This window comes from Glycine soja, chromosome 6, assembly GCF_004193775.1.
Source record: "Glycine soja cultivar W05 chromosome 6, ASM419377v2, whole genome shotgun sequence".
NCBI classification, from domain to species: Eukaryota; Viridiplantae; Streptophyta; class Magnoliopsida; order Fabales; family Fabaceae; genus Glycine; species Glycine soja.
This window is the reverse complement of record NC_041007.1, coordinates 41,964,693-41,985,977: the sequence shown is the minus strand read 5'-3', so window position 1 is coordinate 41,985,977 and position 21,285 is coordinate 41,964,693. Positions and strand designations below refer to the sequence as shown.

The 21,285-nt window shown below is 31.9% G+C and overlaps 1 protein-coding gene and 1 long non-coding RNA gene across 2 annotated transcripts; both read left to right on the top strand.

The window, feature by feature from the left end:
- Positions 1–971: 971 nt before the first annotated feature.
- Positions 972–1,798, top strand: LOC114417003. The gene is made up of 3 exons (XR_003667690.1): positions 972–1,029; positions 1,168–1,255; positions 1,765–1,798. It is a non-coding gene; the product is annotated as an uncharacterized LOC114417003 (long non-coding RNA).
- Positions 1,799–13,496: 11,698 nt separating this feature from the next.
- On the top strand, positions 13,497–20,312 carry LOC114417000 (G-type lectin S-receptor-like serine/threonine-protein kinase At4g27290). Its single transcript, XM_028382056.1, has 7 exons — positions 13,497–14,883; positions 15,023–15,130; positions 18,567–18,712; positions 18,813–19,023; positions 19,148–19,385; positions 19,486–19,636; positions 19,719–20,312. The coding sequence occupies exons 1-7, from the start codon at positions 13,599–13,601 to the stop codon at positions 20,010–20,012; spliced, it is 2,433 nt and encodes an 810-aa protein (XP_028237857.1). The 5' UTR covers positions 13,497–13,598; the 3' UTR covers positions 20,013–20,312.
- The last annotated feature ends 973 nt before the right edge of the window (positions 20,313–21,285 follow it).

Genomic DNA, 21,285 nt, shown 5'->3' with positions numbered 1-21,285 from the left:
ACACATTTGTTTTGAAATAATTGTGTACATAAGTTCTGCATATCTTATTTAAATTTTTTATTGGGAATGAATAAGTGATAGATATAAAAATTCACATTGCTAAGTCCTTGTTTCACAATTGTAATTTTTAGCAAATATATTGATTTATGTTTATTAATTGCTTAATTTCTGAAGATGTTTTATTTTCTGTTTTGGGTTTAGGGAATGTTTCGGTAACCCGTGGCACCCAGGTAGCTTTTATATATATATATATATATATATATATATATATATATATATATATATATATATATATATAACATTATTTGTATGTTAATTTGGAACTTGGAAGTGGGTAAACAGCATCAAGAGGAAAGAAAAGTACAGATAATTATATATATTTTTTTCATTGGTTGAAAAGAAAATAAAAATTCAAACTTTTTTTTGTTTACTTTCCTCATTTCAAATTTTAAATCTTTATTTTCTTCATTATTTTCTCTCCATCATTCTAAACACAACATATATATTTGGATAAAAAGAAAAATAGAAAATATATATGAAAAACTATGCATTTCTATTATTTAATTAATTAAATAAAAAATTGAACTTATTTTTTTGTATTTTCCTTTCCCTGAATATTTTAAAAGTCTCTACTCCCATGGAAGATATTAATAGTAGTACTCAACACTCCACAGGGATATATACTGTCCTATTAGGTATTGACTAAACATATAGTTGGGGCATGCCTGCAGCTTAATTTATATGCTCTGTCAGTGTAAAAAATTTACACTATCAATTTTGTTACCAGTTCAATTTTGAGTACTGTTACTAGTTCAATTTTGTTATCTGAGTTGGGTGCAATGTTTTGGACATCATTTCAATTGGCTCTGTACTTGTTGAAAATATTGCTATACTTGTATTATGTTTGTTAGAGCTTGTATAGTTGTTCCATTCTTCAGTGGCCTTGTATCAGGTGAATCTTAACCTTGCATACTTTATGCAGGTGGAGTTCTAAATCTGGCCATGGTTGAGAGTGTGGACAATCAGAAGGTAGACATGTAGAATCAATGTTACTTGTGAATAACTTGTTAAAATTTTAAATTGTAATTTCGTTATAGCTAATTTTCTAACGAATATCATTAGCTATTTGACAAACCTTAAAGTGTTCTTGTACCTTTGGAACTGCAGGTAGCAAATCATCTTGACCGTATGGTATCAACCCTTGGAAGAAATCCTCTGAAGGTTTTGGTGCAAGTAAATACAAGTGGAGAAGAATGTAAGTTCAGCTTAAAATTATAATGAGTTACTCTAACTCCTTGTTATACTTTTTGGATCTTATGAGGTTTCCTCACTCCCTTTGGGTGTGAGGCAAATTATTTCTTAAGGCATTAGAAATCCTTCTTGTGTACATTGTAACTTGTAAATTTGTGTTCCTGACTTGTCTTCATGTACTGAGACTTCTTGATTTGACATTAGGGAATTGTTATTCGTATTTAGTTCTTTAATGCTTTGCATGGAATTCCATCAATTAGAATATATATTTTCCCCCTTATCCCAGCCCCCAGGGTTATTGTACTGCATTCAAACTTCTATTTATTCATTTTAGATAATGACACAGTAATGTTACTTATTGTTTGTTAACATAGTGTATCATATTCTTCTATTATGTCTTGGTATTTCAAGTACTTTGTTGGCATGCATTATTTGTCAGTATATTATAATGCTCTCATTTCATACATATTTTACATAAATGAACTTTGTTTATGGATTCTTATATTGTTGCAGCCAAATCTGGCATTGATCCTTCCAAATGTGAAGAACATTATTTTTATATATTATAATTTTAGCTGCTTAATACTCCCATAACATATGGGAACTGGGAAGAGCAAAGGATATCTAGTTATTTGATTACACTAAATATTCAAGACTGAAATTTAGATAATTGTACTGTGAGTTACGGGTGAGTTTGTAACTGCAACTTCATTATGTGAACTTCCACACTGCTGCTAGGAAACTTGTCAACAGTGTATGTCTTCTAAATCTATTCTTATATTGTACTCTTCAGGTAGAGGAGGTTTACAACTTTTCCCAAGATGATTTGTTAATAGAGGATATCCTGATCCTTGACACACACAGAAGTGTTTGTATGGATTGGTCAGTGTGTGTGGACCCAAAAGAAAAGCAAAATGCTTCTGAAATTTTCCCAGTAAACATGCTCAACAAATTAGAGCCTTCATTTCCCTTATTTCCTTTTACTTGATGTACAATAGAAATTTTCTCTCAGAAATACATAGATTAGGCTGCATCTCTGGAGGGACTATCTCCTCATGTACCACTATACAAAGTAACTGAAGGGAATGAATGTTGCTTTTTCACAACATACTTTTCTTGGGATCATACAAAAGGTATGGTACGTGTCAAAACCTTAAGGAACTCCATTTTTTTTTTCCTGTTTTCTAAATTCAAGCTTTGCATGATATACATGAAGTATAATGTAAAAAATGCTAAAAATAATACGAATTCTGTGTTAGATATCAATCATGTGTCATAAAGTATAATAAAATTTAAATCATTAATTATTATTTTCCAATATAAATAACTGAAAAAAATATTTGATACTTATTATATTTAAAATAAAAGATGAGGAAAAATAAAAATAAGAATTGAAACTATTACTAACATTTCATATTTATAATATATATAGTAGCGTTAGTTTTTTCTTCTATAATTAAGTATAATAATAGGTAAGGTATGAGTAGCATAGTGTAGTACCTATTCCCAAACTTATACTTTAAAAAAAAATTGCATACCCAAATCCATTCATGCGTGAAAGTTAACTTTAATTTTCAATCACTTTGTTAAATTATTAAAACAAAAAATAAAAAATAATTAAATACAAATAAACTATACAAGTCAAGTTCAATTTTTTGTTTTCTTAAACAATACATTTAATTAGTATCATTTAAAGAAATGAGTTAAGCTTAACTCACTAATTTTTTTTCACGAGTTAAACTTAAATTTATAGTAGTCAATTTGATTCATTTATACCTCTAACATTTTTTCTAAGATATATATTACCAATAACCCTCTAAAAAAAAGATATTACCCGTAGGGTCTTAGATACAAATCGCAAAAAATCACACATCAAAATATAATATGGATATTTTATTTAGTATAACATTTAATTAAAAACTAAAATATTGCTTGTAACATAAAAAAAATAAAAATTCAGATCTCCCTTCACGGATGCTTCGGATTATGGTGTCTTTGGAGGTTTAAGGAGTTCTCTGACTTGTCTTTTGATGGCTCCAAAAGGGTTCGGGTTCCTCATTTAGTTAATACCAAGGTAAGCTAAAAGAAATAACAGATCATGTTTTTGAATAATTTGGTGCGATTTTGTTCTACTTAGGAAACAAAAAGTTGAAAGCATGTTGATTGGCGAGTATTCATATTGATTGTCAGCAACCTTCTAAGTTGCAGCGGTGCCATAAGTTCATGACTAATTCTTGTTGTTGATAATTGGTGGTTATAACAAGAACCCACAACTTGACCTGCAAGCTCAACATCGTGCTCTTAGGATTGGTCAAAAGAAAGAAGTTCAAGTTTTCCGATTTTGCATTGAGGTTTACAATTTTGTACCTTATTATTTGTTATTCTGTTCATCGTAGTTATGTTTCTAGCTTTGCTAAATTTGGTTTGATTGATGATGTTAAAAATCTATTTTGTTGTTTAAATTTCTGTATGCCCAAAAGTTTTATGTGTTGCTCTGCACCTTTGAGTCATAGTGGAGGAGCCTTGTTGGGCCATCCTTTTGATATCCTATGATGGAAGAATGAACTAGTTAATATGTCCTTATCCTTGTGTTCATCCTTGTGTACCTTCTTTGTCTCAATGACATTTAATTATAAGTTATGGAAATTTACTGCTAGACAAATCTTAATTTTAATGATACGTACTTATTCATTAACATGGTTGATTGTTGAAATTTCACTAGGATTTATAAATTAAGTTGCATATGAGACATGTTTTGGTATTTTCATATTTGTTACTGGCTGAATTCCATGAAACAAAAAAAAAAAAGACACGCATTCTACATCAGTTGTCAAACAACCGATGTAGATGACTCAACATACTAAGATGGTCAACCAATGTAGAATTAACCCATTATGGATAATATTCTACATCGGTTGGGCTGAAAACTGATGTAGGTACCTCAATATACTAAGACGATCGTCCCAAACAACCAATGTAGAATTAAGTCATTATTGGCATCATTCTACATCGGTTGATAGAAAATCGATGTAGAATTGCCATCATTATACATCGGTTTTGTCTTTAGAACCGACTTAGAATGTTCATCATTCTAAGACGGCTCTGACTTGAGGCCCGCCTTTGTATCATGTCTTTCTACATCGGTCCACCAATCGTGGTTGTAGGGTGTGGGTTTTCAATGACTCCCGCTACAACATCGGTTCATAACCGATGTAGAAAGGGCCAAATAACCGGTGTAGAAAGCCTAATTTCTAGTAGTGTACATCTAACAGTGAGAGCAGGCCTAGCTAAACCCTATGTTTAAGTTTGTTATTTCTAGTAACTACCATATTGGGAGTGAACAATAAGAGCATTTTTAAATAATTTCCTATGTTAGATTAGTTGTGAATTGTGATGAGATTAAAATGAATTTAACATTATTTTTATTCCAAATTGGAAAGTTTCTCTTCAGAATTTACATCATTATTTCTAATTCTGTTTTCAATCATAGCAGATTTCGCATAAAGTCACTAGTCATATCATATTTATTTTTCTGTAAATAGTAAATACTGTCATTGAAGGCGTGGTATATGGTGTTGCATGTGATATGGGTCCTTCACCCGCATATCATAAATCACATCAATAATAATAAAGAAAGAAGGGAAAATATAATTTCATTTCACAGACCATATGTGCACATGCACCATTGCATGCTAGTTACAAGCAATCTTTCAGCACGACAAGCGTTCACACCATATAAAGCTTTCACACCATAAACCAAAATAGATAACTCAAGCTTTCATAGATAAGTACCATAATGTTTACATCGTTCAAGCTTTCAAATTTAAAGTACCAAAGTACACAACATAAACTAGTACCTACTGAATATAAATTAGTCATATCCAACTACACATCCTAATAACAAAATAAAACAAGAAATGGGTATTCATTTTTCTTCATTTAAAGTAAGGGTGTTGTTGGTGGGCCATCCACAACAGGTGTGTTTACTGTTGAAGTGCCTGAAATGTTCTTTTGTTTGGGTCTTCTTATGTTTAGCTTATACCTTGCTACTGGTGGAACATCAACAATAGGTGCAGGGACCTACATGCAAATGTCAAACATAAATAACACTTGTAATATATAAAAACAAATTGGTTAGTCTTAGGAGAACAAAATATTTACCATGAACTCCATGTCACTATCTTGTGACAAATTAGGCTGAGATAAATTAATCTCCACCAGAACTCCTATGTCCTATGGCATTGTCTTCATCTGCATCTCTCCTTCTATTTTTCTTAGGCCTTCATCTTTGAACCTTTTTATGTGGTAGAACAGGTTGTCCATTCTGTGTCTGGGCCCAATATTTTGGTCCTTGGACTAACTGAATAAAATGGTGATATGTCTTATTATAAGCCTCTATGGACAACTAGTCATGACACAAGTCCTCAGGTTTGCCTCCTTTGTGACTTATTGCTACAATGGCATGTCTGCATGGCATCCCTACATTAAAGTTGTAAAATCAGCACACATGTAGGTTACGAATGAAAAAAAGAAAAACTGTACAGAACACATCTGCATCAATGGTGACCAAGTACAAATAAATTATATTAATCAATTATAAACATTAAATTCCAAAATTATTCAAAATTATGCTAACCATGTTGGACCAAGTAGAGATCAATTAAAATTTAGCTTCCTCATGGCCAGCAACAGGTACATCATCTAAATCATCCTTATTACTAGCTTATGGAATTGGATGACATTTCAAGTCCAACATCAGTGGGACTTCTTTTGGAATCTACTTCATGATGAAAATAAACGTTTATCTCATTCTCATTTTCCAAAGCAGCCTTCACTGTAACATCCCATTTTTTTTCATAAATAAATTTAAAAAGCTTTTTAGTAAAAATAAATAAATAAATAAATATAGAGCAAATAATAGACTGAGTATCATAAGTATAAATAGTTATGTTAAGTCAGCTGCTTCCTTTTGGCCTCATTTTCGTTTTTCCGCTTCTCTCAAAACCCTTTCTTTTTCCCGCAGTCCACCAAACCTGTCTCAGAAAAACGACGATCTCGAACCCGTTCACCGTTGGATCGTTGTGAAATTTGAGTATCATGTTCACAACCCAATTCCGAACATTCTAACCGTTGGGAATTTCAAAATCATATCTGAGCTTAGAGGAAAATCCTTCGAATTGTAGCATTTTAATTTCCCGCAGAAACCCAAAACTGTCTCGGTAAAACTATGATCCCGGTTTCGTTAGCCGTTGGATTTTCATGAAATTTGGATATGTTGTTTGAAATTCAGTTGTGCACACTTCCACCGTTGTGATTTGTGAAATAATATTCGTGGAGGGAGAAAAAGGAATCTCATGAAGACAATACAAGTGGAGGTTTCAATCTCTTCTCCGTCTCTCTGAGGTTTGAGAATTCTATCGGAGCAGTCGGAGGAATAACTTAAGGAATCTCAGGGAACCGCTAGAGATGCTGCTATCGCTGGCTGAAGACACGTGAGTCCGCTCAGAGGTAAGGGATGAGTTATTCACGATTGGGGATTAGTGAGAACATGTGCAGGGATCCTTAGAGTATCAATTGGAATGAGTTTTGGGGTGTTTCTACAATTTTTACTTTATCCTTATAATTATAACTATGAGTTATATATAAATTATATATGTTTGATGAATCATTTGATGTCCCAATGAGAAATTTTTGTGAAATTAATGTGCTCTTGTATTGAGTGTGAACCGTAGTATGAATTGATGAAATTAAGTAAGAAGATATTGACTTTGTATTTTCCCCTTTTCATGCTGTTTAGTTTTTTTTATAGTTTAAAATTGATATTATATTTGAAATTGAGAAAAGAATTCTAATAGACTATGTGTTGTATTCTTAGATAATATATATATGAATTCATGTATACTTATATATATGAGAAAGTGTTTATATAATTATTTAAAATTGATACATTGAAAACTTTCTTTAAATTCCTAATCGAATATGATATACGTTGCTGGATTTATATATATAGATTTAGTTATATATTTATTTATATTAATATTTTATGTAAATAATGTTGTAGTGTTGTTATTGTGTGATTCCAAAAATTATTCAAATGTTGGAGTTCGAAAATACTATGTTTAGATTTGAGATACATGTGTATTGAGATGTGTGTATTGAGTTATGAGCTGTGAATTATACAATAATCCGACCAGTGTTGATATTGAGAAAATTGTTTATGCGCAGTGTTAAAGAGAATGTGTAGGTCTCCTATTTAGGAACCAGTGTTAAATTGTAGCACAATGTGTTAAATGTGTTGAAACATGAGTATGAGGTCGTGGTATTGTGTAATTCACTAGCAGTGTTTATAAATGGAATATGTGATAAATTGTGAAATAACATGTTGCTTTGAGATTATAATATTGTTATTGAGATTGAGTATAAGTGTAAAGTTGAATATGTGTTAATTTGTAAGATACGTGTAAACATGTGATGGTGGATTGTGACATTATGAGGTGTGAAATTGTGAATGAGTTTTGGTTGTGGATAAGTGTGTAGTTAACACTTGATGTGACATTACTTGTGTTGTAAGCTATGAATTGTACAATAACCCGACCAGTGTTATCTTGAGAAAAGCGTTGATGCGCAGTGTTAAAGAGAAAGTGTAGGTTCCTAATTAGGAACCAGTGTTAAAGAGAAAGTGTAGGTTTCCTATTTAGGAACCAGTGTTAAATTGTAGTGCAATTGTGTTGAACGTGTTTAAAACACGAGCGTGAGGTCGTGGGTATTGTATAATTCATGAGCAGTGTCTGCATGCAAAATTGTTTTAGGGGTTGGACCTGAATCAGGAGGGAGAGGCCCTGACGGACTCTTCGGAGTGTAGGCCTTGGGGGTCACCGGGTTTGAGTACTCCTTTAAGCCTATGTTGATCCCATATGGTTGGAGTATTCTTGCAAAACATCGTGACCCTGACTGGTCTCCCTATGATCTTACTTAGTGAGAGTGACCTGACAAACTCATTGTGTGGTGTGTCTTGTTATGTACTCCTAAGCGCCCCAAGGTGGTTTTTCACTGACATGGTACCACATTGCATATAAGCTTGAGTCTTAGCATAACTGTCTCATGCGCTTGCTAATTGTTTATTATGAAATTGATGTGTTATTATGTCTTGATCAGAGCGTGTGATTCTTGTGTAATGTGATTGATGATTGAAAAGTGAACTTTGAATGACAAAGTGGTGGAATTACATGAATTTCGTGTAACTAAGTTTTATTTGGTTTATATGATATGTATATCTAGTTGTCTTTCTATTAGTTAGGAATGTAATAACTCACTCCCGTGTGTTGTTTGTGTTTGGATCCTGTGATGATCTTGAACTTTGTGTTCGGGGGAGCAAATGACTAGGTGAATTGCTTTAAGGAACCATGTGCTGAAGGACGTCGGGACACAACGCTCTGATAGGATGTGGCATTGGGGTATAGGGTTTTATAGACGGCCTTGTTTGAGCCGAAGTGAATTTATTATTTATTTAGAAAAGTTTTATGATAATGTTAGAAAGGTGAATGTGAGTCTGCTACCTTCTTGAAAGGCTTGTATTTAAATATGTTTTAAAAACTTGAATTAAGTTTAATTTTTTTTTATTCCTTATTAGTATATATGTGAGGGGTAGAGGGTGTCACATTCACTAAGTATAATATATCCCTATCTGTTGTATAGCTCCTTAACCCATGATTAAAATCTAAGTCCTTATCAATCAACCAAAAACAATCTCCTATCCTGCTATACTTCTTACATGCTTGCACCAGATCACATAGGATAAATGTGTTCATCTAATCTGCAGATATATCCTCCCAAACATCAAATTTTCCGCCTATATATTCAACATTTCCATCACTAGCACGTGGAGCGAATCTTTCTCCATGGTACAATATTAAAGTTATCTTGGCATCCATTATACACAATTAGAAACCAAAAATGCCATATATTAGGAAATAAAAAACCTAACTCAAACATAGGCACATCACACAACAAAATGCAATGTCATGTATAAAAATAGAGCATCATAAATCAAAATAATAAAGGACCATAAAATAGAGTAACAATGGATCCATGCTATATCAAAATCCTTCAACATATAAAAGCCCAAAAATACAAGATAATATAAATCGTTCTTCATCAAACCTTATTCAACACATCACAATGATTTATATGAATGATGAGCAAAATGACAAACTGGTTCACCAAAACAGAGACCAAAACAAAAAATAAAAATGTGAAAACACAAAACAACCACGAAAAAAAACCCTTCGCGCAACAGGGCGATGAACACGAAAACAAAAATGACAACATAAACGACTACAAATGAAAATGATAACGTACATTATGCGAACCTGGAGCAACAATGAAAATGAACACACAAAAATTTCAAATGATAACGTACATGACGCGAACCTGAGTGAAGAGCGAAGCGCAAAGAGTGGCAATGACCAACGAAAGCTAACAAACGTTCGCTACTGGCGGAGGGAGGGGTTGATGATGATAACGAGGGAGATCACGATTGAAAAATGGAGGGAATACAAAGAGACATTCTTGGATCATAGTGAAAAAACCCAATGCAACGTAGTCTGAGGCAGTGAAACCGTTTTGGGGAAAATGAGTTTACTTAATTTTTGAATGGTTTTCCAAAGACTTACTACATGGGTTTGCTTACATGGAAAAAGACTTGCCACATAGACATATGACTAACAATGGAAATTAGATTTTAACGGTAGGAACTTATTTGCATAACAGATGTAAATATAGAGACTATTTTTTACATTTATAAAAGATAGAGACTAATTTACAAAATGGACCAAAAGTTAAGGACCAAAATGCCTATTTACACGATTTTTTTTAACAATATTAACAAGAAAGATTCTCATGCATCTATCCTTATCTCTTACTACTAAGTTATCTCTTACTACTACGTTGATCCCAATGCCTTTACACATAATACTTGGAATTGTTAGGGGGCTTTTGTATCTTCATCAAGATTCTCGATTAAGGATTATTCATAGAGATCTCAAAGCAAGTAACATTTTACTCGACGAAAAGTTAAATCCAAAAATATCAGATTTTGGCTTGGCAAGAGCTTTCGGAGGAGACCAAACTAAAGGAAACAGATAGAATAGTTGGGACTTAGTGAGTGTTTGTCTAATAATAATGCGTCACATTTATTTAGATACCTATTCATATTTTATATTTTTGTTAATGTGAATTGTTTGCACTAATTCTTGTAGTGGATACATGGCTCCGGAGTATGCTGTTGATGGGCAATTTTCAATCAAATCTGATGTTTTCAGCTTTGGAATTTTGTTGTTGGAGATTGTATGTGGAAACAAAAATAAAGCTCTTTGTCACGAAAACCAAACTCTTAATCTTGTTGGTTATGTAAGAGCTCAAATAACTTTCTTTTTATCTATGCCAAAGTTTAATTAAACGTCAATAATAGTGAACTTTTTCCTTCCATGTTTCAGGCATGGACACTTTGGAAAGAGCAAAATGCTTTACAACTTATTGACTCGAGCATAAAGGACTCATGTGTTATCTCAGAAGTACTGCTATGCATCCATGTTAGTCTCTTGTGTGTGCAACAATACCCGGAGGATAGGCCAACCATGACTTCAGTAATTCAAATGTTAGGGAGTGAGATGGATATGGTTGAGCCAAAAGAACCTGGTTTCTTTCCAAGGAGAATTTTGAAAGAAGGAAATCTATGCACAAATCTAAACCAAGTGACTTCAAACGATGAATTATCCATTACCTTATTAAGTGGTCGATGAAAATGTAGTAAATGATTATGTTTGGCAAGTCACTTAGATTGTTTTATTACTTTTTTTTACTAGCTTTAAGGTTTATTTGACTGTTTGCTAAATAAAGTCTTCTAAGTAACTTTTATCATTTTTGAAACATTATTTGAAGTAAGTAATATTTTTTAAAACACTAATTTTTAATTTTTTATGTTTTTATATTTTATTCCCTTAAATTCTTTAAAAATTCACTAAATTTATTTATTACACTTTTTAAATAAAACAATGTAATATTATATATTAAATTTTTTAACTCAATCATTACAGTATTTATTTTATTATTTTAGCATTATATATCAAGATAGTTATAATGATAGATAATATGGGTTTATTTTATTTTATGTTTGTCTTTATATTTTACATTTTTATGTTAAATTTTTTTTTTTATCATACTATTTATAATATTTAATTTACTATTTCAACATTATACTTCACAAAATTAACAAAGATACATGTTATATTTATTTTATTTCTCTATTTTTTAAATAATTTTATATTATATGATTTTATTTTAATTATTATGCTAATTAACATAATAAAAGTATAATGTGTATTTAAGTGTATGTTTTTATAATTTTTTTGTAAATTAATTAAAATTTTTTATGATATAATATAAGATATATAATAGAATACACAATATGAAAATGATAATAATTGAGACTAAAAACGTAATTGAAATAATTTATCTATGAATAAAAAATTAGAAGAGATTAAAATTAATTAAAGAATTAAATTATAACAACTAAAAAATATTTTTATTCATGAAATAAAATTGGAATTTATATATCATATATATGTCTATTTCTTTTTCATTTTACATTTCTTAACTATTTTAATATATAATTTTATCAAATATTTATAATTTAATAAATTAGTTTAATAACTTTCAACTAAGAGATACTAGCTAACTACTTTGTAACCTCGAGCTAGTTTTGTCAAATATAACTAAAATCTTTAATAATGTTTGGAGGATCGATAAATATATTGTTATTCCTTTCTTATTTTTCTACTTTTGTTTTCATGTTAGTTTTCTTATTTAGCTTATAAAAGAGGATAGGACTTTGTATTACAAGCACTTTGAACAATAGATATTCAGTTTCCTCAGTTAGGTTAAATTATATTTTTAGTCCTTTTATTTATTTACAAAATTTAACTTTTCTATTTTTAAAATGTTTAATTTCATCTTCTATTTTTTTTTTAAAAAGATTAATGTTACGATTTCATCTAAATTAGACTAAGGACGTACATACGGATATGTGCAATGTAAGGTTTAAAATTTTTGAAGATAACATTAGCCCAATTAAAAATATAACTAATCGCCTTCCACAATTTTGATTTAATTATATTTAATATATAATGCTAAATTTCTAAAAGATGATAATTTATATATATATATATATTAAAAATTATAAATATAAAAATATATAATTTAAATGAATCCATACATCACATATGAATTTAAAATATATAAGTTGAGATGTAAGTACGGTACTTGGAGAGACAATCAAATGATAAATAAGTGATAAAAAAGATTAGTTTAATTGATTAATCATAGTGCATGAATGTTGAAAATCTTTAATATATTATGTTGAGTTCTTACAAATAAATAATAATAAGTAAATGTGCAACAGTTAAAATGTACTTGCTTGTCAGAATAAATGTAGGCATAATCGGCATGACAATGCCACCGTCTCCAGATTTTTTTTTTTTAAACAATATTAACAAGGAAGAGCATCTATCCTTATCTCTTACTATTAGGTTGATCCCAGTGCCTTTACACCACAATTTTATTGATTTTTAATATATATCCACTACCTATGACCACCCAAACTTTGTTAATAAATAGTACTACCTGTGGGAACCCAAACTTCAAATGTTTCTTTCTCAAATGTGTCAAAAGTCCACTGCCGTAGGCTACACGGACAAGCCACGAGAGTCAGAAGCTGTTGAGAAGTTTCACTACTTCATGATTTGCGCTTGCAAGATATATTAAAATTTATGATAAAATATATTTATAATTTTTAATAAATATTTAAATTTTATATTTATTTTTTAATATACTTTTTTCCTTAATAAAAAACCAAAATTTTCGTTTTTTGTCTTTGGTATTTTTTTAAAATCCTTGGTAAATTAGAAATTGTGTTTACTTTTTCATAAATTTTTTAATTATTTATTATTAGTCTTCCTTAAAGGAACTAATAACTAATGAAATCAACTTATAAAAAACAAACACGAAATTATTAATTTACTAGAAATTAAAAAAATATCAAAAACTAAAAATAAAATTATTTTTTTATTAAAAATTAAATATAAATAAGTTTTTATTAGAAAACAAATAACATATAAGAATATTTGCTAAGGATTGAAAAGATATTTTAGCCTAAAATTTAGTATTGCAATCAAACATTACTCTGCGAGAAGTCTTAGCTTACACGATTTGCATTTATAAGAGAAGTAAAGGTTTACCACTCCAATCATACATTGTGACTCGTCTTTATTCATTCTCAAGCATAGTACTCAATGAAGTTTATTCTTACTCTGACGAGTTTCATACTTTATATACTGTTTGTCTCTTCTCTTGTAGTTTCCATAGCAGCAGACACATCATCCATTTCACAATCCCAATCCCTCAGTTTTGGAAGAACCATAGTTTCTCCAAATGGAGTCTTTGAACTTGGATTCTTCAATCTTGGAAATCCAAACAAAAGCTACCTCGGGATTTGGTTCAAGAATATTCCGTCTCAAAACATTGTTTGGGTTGCAAACGGTGGCAACCCAATTAATGATTCCTTTGCCATCTTGAGCCTAAACAGTTCTGGCCATTTGGTCCTTACACACAACAACACTGTTGTTTGGTCCACAAGTTCTCTAAGAGAAACACAGAATCCAGTGGCAAAGCTCTTGGATTCTGGGAATCTTGTGATAAGGGATGAAAATGAAGTGAATCAAGAGGCATATCTGTGGCAAAGTTTTGATTATCCTTCTAATACAGGGTTATCAGGAATGAAGATTGGATGGTACCTCAAAAGAAATCTCAGTATTCACCTTACAGCTTGGAAGAGTGATGATGATCCAACCCCGGGAGACTTCACTTGGGGTATTGTTCTGCACCCTTATCCTGAAATCTATTTGATGAAGGGAACCAAAAAGTACTACAGAGTCGGACCATGGAATGGTTTGAGTTTCGGTAATGGCAGTCCAGAACTTAACAATTCAATTTACTATCACGAGTTTGTCTCTGACGAGGAAGAAGTTTCTTACACGTGGAACCTGAAGAATGCAAGCTTTTTATCCAAAGTGGTAGTTAACCAAACCACAGAAGAACGTCCTCGTTATGTATGGTCAGAGACAGAGTCATGGATGCTTTATTCAACTAGGCCTGAAGACTATTGTGACCATTATGGGGTTTGTGGAGCCAATGCATATTGCAGCACTACTGCATCACCAATCTGTGAGTGTTTAAAAGGGTACACGCCTAAGTCTCCTGAAAAATGGAAATCAATGGACAGGACCCAAGGATGTGTCCTCAAACATCCATTGAGTTGCAAGTATGATGGTTTTGCCCAGGTTGATGACTTGAAAGTGCCTGATACTAAAAGAACACATGTGGATCAGACTCTTGATATAGAGCAATGCAGAACCAAGTGCTTGAATGATTGTTCCTGTATGGCATATACCAATTCTAATATAAGTGGAGCTGGAAGTGGCTGTGTCATGTGGTTTGGTGATTTATTAGACATCAAATTGTATTCTGTTGCAGAAAGTGGGCGGCGTCTACATATAAGGTTGCCTCCTTCTGAATTAGGTAAATACTTAATTGACTTTTTCCAATTAATGCTTTTATTATTCTTCTCACATAGTTCCAATCTTTGAGAATTTAATCTTGATCCTTCAATGTGGACTTTAACCATTTCTGTTTTCTTTGATCAAATTCAACCGTGAAGAATCTATCAAGAGCAAGAAGAGCTCCAAAATAATTATTGGAACCTCCGTTGCTGCACCTTTAGGAGTTGTACTTGCTATTTGTTTCATCTACAGAAGGAACATTGCCGGTAAAATTATTCTTTTCTTCTATAACATTTCACTAAACATATGGCAGTATAGCATGGCTCTGTTCTGTACTTGCTCTCTGTATTTTTTAAATAAAAATTCTGGTATTTGTTAATTCCCTTAACAAGTGCTGTTATTGGTTTTTTAGAGCATCCATTGAAATCTTGGTTATGTGGCTGTATAGCATGGTTCTGTTCTGTGTCCCTTTAACAGAAATTCATATTTATACTGTTTGATAACGTGTAGGTATAAAAAGAAATTTACATTAAACTTATGTTTTCGATCTTTTCCCAGGGAAGTCACTAAAATTAAAGTGTAAATCCACTAGGATCAACTTAGTAGTAAGAGATTAGGATAGATGCATGAGAATCATCATTGTTACTATGGTAAAAAAAAAATGTCTGTGGATGGTGGCTTTTTAACAAGGCCATGAATCTCATATGGCCGGTTTAGTGACTGGAGTTTCAACTTGCTAATCAGGGCCATAATTTACTATAAGAAGTACTGAGAGAAGGGGGGGGGGGGGTTAGTTACTTAGTTATGCAGAGAGAATAAGGAAGAGGGTAGTGTCAGGGGTATTTGAAGCTATTGAGGACAAGGTTAGGAGAGAGGCACAATATAGTGGTAGATGCATATGTATTGTAGTTGGGAGGTGTGAATATCATTCTAGAGGTTAAGTTGTTGGAGACTTTATGCAAGACTACAAAAATTGGAGAAAGAAGAGGACAAGTTTTCAGGATAATGGTTGCAGTACTGTTACACTTAAGGGGTATTAAGTTCTAGATATAAACCAAACTGCAGCTTCGCAACGAGTAATATGAGACACAGAATGGTTGGTGAGAACACCTTGTCATTGTCAATGATATTTCAACCAGGGTTCTTCCTATAGAGGAGAAGAACTAGAGCATATCCTTCATAAGCATCACTCTTTTTCTATAATAGCAAGGGCCAAGGGACTATCACCTTGTAGATCCAACTATCATGCCATCATCGTGCAACATAATAGTAAACCAATAAGTATTAGACCCTATTGTTGTGCTTACCACCAAAAGGATGGGATTAAGAAGCAAGTAGGAAAGTTGCTGGGGCTCAGGGAGAAATCAGACACAATACAAACTCGTTTTCTATTCTAGTGATACCAGCTAAGGTGTTGAATAAGGTCACTCTATTAGACAAATGACCTATTCCTACCATAAACGAGTTGTTGGATTAGTTGCACGGGTCATCTTTTCTCTAAGATCAATTTAAAATCTGGTTTCCATCAAATAAGCGCGAGAGATGAGGATACTCACAGAACTGCTTTTTGCACACATGGGGGGCATTATAAGTACATTGCCATGCCATTTGGACCTCCAGCTTCTAATCCGCCATGAATTCAATATTTAGGCCATTTTACAGATGCATTGGTTAGTTTTCTTTGACAATATATAGGTCTATTGTCCAACTTGACAGTGCCATGTTCATCATTGATATGAAGTTTTATGCTTTTGACACAACATCAATTTGTAGCATATAAGGTACAATATTCCTTTACATATCCAACAATAGAATATGTTGGTCATATTATCTCAACACATAAGGAGTGGAAATGGTACCAAGGGGATTTAACTCAGTTGATTGAGTCAGATGTGTGAGTTATTATAAATCTCTTAATTTGTTTTCGATTCCTACGAATAAAAATAAGTGGAAATTAATCATTCTAGAGTTCAAGCTTTCCTAGAATGGTCGATTTCTTAGGATGTTAAAGGAGTAAGAAGCTTCCTTTGCTTTAATGGATAAAGACTATGGAAAATTGGCTGGAAGCACCTGCTCCACCAAAGAATTACCACAACTAAACGACAATATTGGTTGTCCAAGCTTTTGAGGCACTAGGTCGAAGTCGTGTATAAACCTGGTCCTGAAAAACAAGATCTCGGGAGTCCTTTCAAGAATGGATTATAAATGATAACTCTGAGGGAAGGTTACTCATTAAAAATTCATCCTAGATCCCTATCTTACTACAAGAGTTTTAGTGGTCTACTCCCACAAGGAGATATTCTGAATTCACAAAAACATGCAAGAGGTTAGTTGGAAGTTACTTTTGGAAGGGGATGCAGAAGAGAATTATGGATTTCATTTGGGGTTGTGATGTGTCAAGGACATAAATACCAAAAATTGTCCTCTGCTTGTTTGTTACAGCCAAATCCTCACTACAACAAATATAATCTTTAACAATATTTTTTTTGTCTAACACTGGTTAAAAATGTTATTAAAATATTTTGACAACATTTAAAAAATATTGTCAAATATTAATAAATGTTACTATCTTTTTGTAACTTTTTTTTTTTTATCAAATGTTGTGTATAGTCCACGTCACTAAAGATTTACAAGGATTTTAGCGACATGAACTACACACTACATTTGATAAAATGTCATGAAAATATGTCAGTAACATTTTTTAAATGCTGCTAAAAAATTTTAACAACATTTTTAATAAGTGTTGGGAAAAAACATGTTACTAAAGGTTACATGTGTTTTAGTGTCTATTCTGGAACAAATATAAATTTTCATGGATTTCATCTAAGATATATATATATATATATATATATGATTTTAATCATAAATTTTAACCATTGTTATCATAAAAAATTTAGGGATTAGACGCTTCATACATCTTTGGTTCCAAAACAAAACGTTAGGGGTTTTGGCTATCTTTGTTGAGTTTTGGTATAATACATTATACCACTCAACAACAGTATATGCAGAAAAAAGTAGATTCCCATTGAAGGCATGTAGCTTATGTAGTTGGAGTTTGGGTTTACATTAGATTAAGGCCAGATAGACAACACTGTTGTTCAAAAGATCAATCCAAAGTTGTCACTTTGCAATTTTTGTCTTTCCAAATTATGGTGCCAATAGGAGATGTGGAAAATAAGGTGGACTATCATATAGTTCTAGAATCATCCGATATTCCATGCTTCTCAACTCAAGCATGCTCTCCAAGATAAATCTGCTGAAACAACCATGCCTCCTAAGATGGAAGTTAAAGGTACTAAACCAGTTGTTCTAGGCAAAGTTTTGGCTTGTAAAGAAGGCAAGCATAATGATAAGATAGTAATTGAATAGCTATCCTTTGGAAGACTCAAACAATGGTAGATGCTATTTGGGAGAAAGCAACTTGTGATGTCATCTCATCACTTAACTGACAACAAAGACTTTTTGTTTTGATATATCATAGACTCCAAATAATAAAAAAATTATTAGGGATCAAAAACAAAAATCGATAATTTATCAGAGACCTTAAACATATTTAAGCTAATTTCTATGAAGTTCACTCGATTTTTTTGTTTGTTTCCTTCTCTAATTGAATATTGCAGATTTATCTATTTAAACCAATTCTGATCCTCCCTTATGTTTCATGATATTATTGAATGTTTCATTCCTTTATTCTGGTTCCAGATAAGTCAAAGACAAAAAAGAGCATTGACAGACAACTACAAGACGTGGATGTGCCATTGTTTGATATGCTAACAATCACTGCTGCCACTGACAATTTTTTATTGAACAATAAAATTGGAGAAGGTGGCTTTGGACCTGTTTATAAGGTAATTCATGTTTTAGAACTAAATAAAAAAAGAACAACTTGAATCCAGAGATGCATCAATGTTATAGAAAGCCACTCCTTAAATGAATGCAATTATGCAGGGAAAATTAGTGGGTGGGCAAGAAATTGCTGTGAAGAGGCTTTCAAGTTTGTCTGGACAAGGAATAACCGAATTCATAACAGAAGTAAAACTGATTGCAAAGCTTCAACACAGAAATCTTGTAAAGCTCCTTGGCTGTTGCATAAAAGGACAAGAAAAATTACTAGTATATGAATACGTGGTTAATGGCAGCCTAAACTCCTTCATATTTGGTATGCAATAAATGAAGAATGCTTAAATTAGGTTCACTTGTGTTCTTTCTTTTCTTTGAGTTATACTTAGCAGCTTATTAATCTTGAATATCTAATATTGAACAATACTTTTTAACTCCTTCAGATCAAATAAAAAGTAAATTATTGGATTGGCCACGACGCTTCAACATAATACTTGGAATTGCAAGGGGGCTATTGTATCTTCATCAAGATTCTCGATTAAGGATTATTCATAGAGATCTCAAAGCAAGTAATGTTCTACTAGATGAAAAGTTAAATCCAAAAATATCAGATTTTGGAATGGCAAGAGCTTTTGGAGGAGACCAAACTGAAGGAAACACAAATAGAGTAGTTGGGACTTAGTGAGTGTCTGTCTAATTATAATATACACCACATTTAGTTATTTATCTATTCATTTATATTTGTGTTAATGTGAATTGTTTGCTCTAATGTTTCTTGTAGTGGATACATGGCCCCGGAGTATGCATTTGATGGGAATTTTTCAATCAAGTCTGATGTTTTCAGCTTTGGTATATTGTTGTTGGAGATTGTATGTGGAATAAAAAATAAATCTCTTTGTCACGAAAACCTAACTCTTAACCTTGTTGGTTACGTAAGTACTCAAATAACTTTTTGTCTATCTATGAGAAAGTTTAAACATCAATAACTAACTTTTTGCTTATTTTATGTTTCAGGCATGGGCACTTTGGAAAGAGCAAAATGCTTTACAGCTGATTGACTCAGGCATAAAGGACTCATGTGTTATCCCAGAAGTACTGCGATGCATCCATGTTAGTCTCTTGTGTGTGCAACAATACCCGGAGGATAGGCCAACCATGACTTCAGTAATTCAAATGTTAGGGAGTGAAATGGATATGGTTGAGCCAAAAGAGCCTGGTTTCTTTCCAAGGAGGATTTTGAAAGAAGGAAATCTAAAGGAAATGACTTCAAATGATGAATTAACCATTAGCTTATTTAGTGGTCGGTGAAAATGTAGAAAATATCTTTAATGGCATTATTAGGATATATATATATATATATATATATATATATTTCGTTGAGGGTGAAAAACGAGTTTTGCCTAATGGGATGTTCTGTTTAACCCACTCTTTTTGGCAAGGAGGATCGGGATTTTCAACCCACCGACCTATTTTGGCTAACCAAAAAACGAGCTCATGATAGGTTGAGGCAAGCCAAAAATTTTTTATTTTTTAAATTATATTAAAAAAAATAGTGTTCTGTTTTATATTTTTTGTATTATTTTGATATGGAAGTAGTGTTTTATTTAAGATATAATATTTAAAGTTTAGAGATATAAATAAAAGTATATCTATCTCGAGCAATTTATGTTGTTATTGCTAGTATTGAAGACAAATAAATTAGCAGAATCAGATGAAATAATATATTAAGAAATTAGCTATGATAGTGAAAAGGATAATAATTATTAATAAATTAAATCTATTTTCTTTAGTAATATTTTTAGTTTTATAATTTTTCACTTGTCCTCGCCCCTGCCAACCTGCCTATAAATGGGACAAGCTACATTTTAACCCGTTTGAGTTGAGCAGACCAGCTCACCATGACCCATATTTTACAGGTGGAAAGTGGAGCGCACCAAAATTGGTTCAACAACCCGTTTTTTCATTCCTACATTTCACACACTATCATGCAACAAGCAGAAATGTCACTAACTCAAGGACCTCTTTCTTCCTTAATTTTTTTATCATTAATTTTATCAATCACTTATTTTTTTCCCTCTCTTTTTATTTCTTTCTTGATGTCCACACCCCTTGTGTCAATAAATTTACAACTAGGAAAATTTAATTTAGTGATGACCTTTAGTGACAGAATATAATTCCTCCCTAGTAAAGACCCATATTGTCACGGGTCGCAAATCATATGACCAACAATAACTTACATTGTCTAGTTAAGGGTTTTGTTTTGGAATAATTCCTTCTCAAAACATATTGTCACAAAATGTGTCAGAAGCCAGGGAATTAGTGATAAATTATTATCCTCTTTAATTACTCTTGTCACTAAACCCATCAAAGATTAAACATAATTACTTTTGTGACAGATATAGTGACAATAGTTATCCCTCTTTATAATATCGATCACAAATTCCATAGCCACTGTGATTTTTTTTTTTTTTTTTTGTAAAGAATGATTCCCTCTCTAAATTTTTCCATGACATAATCCAATAAAATTGCAATAAATTATTAGAGATGAATATATCACTAATAAATTTTGGGGAAGATATTC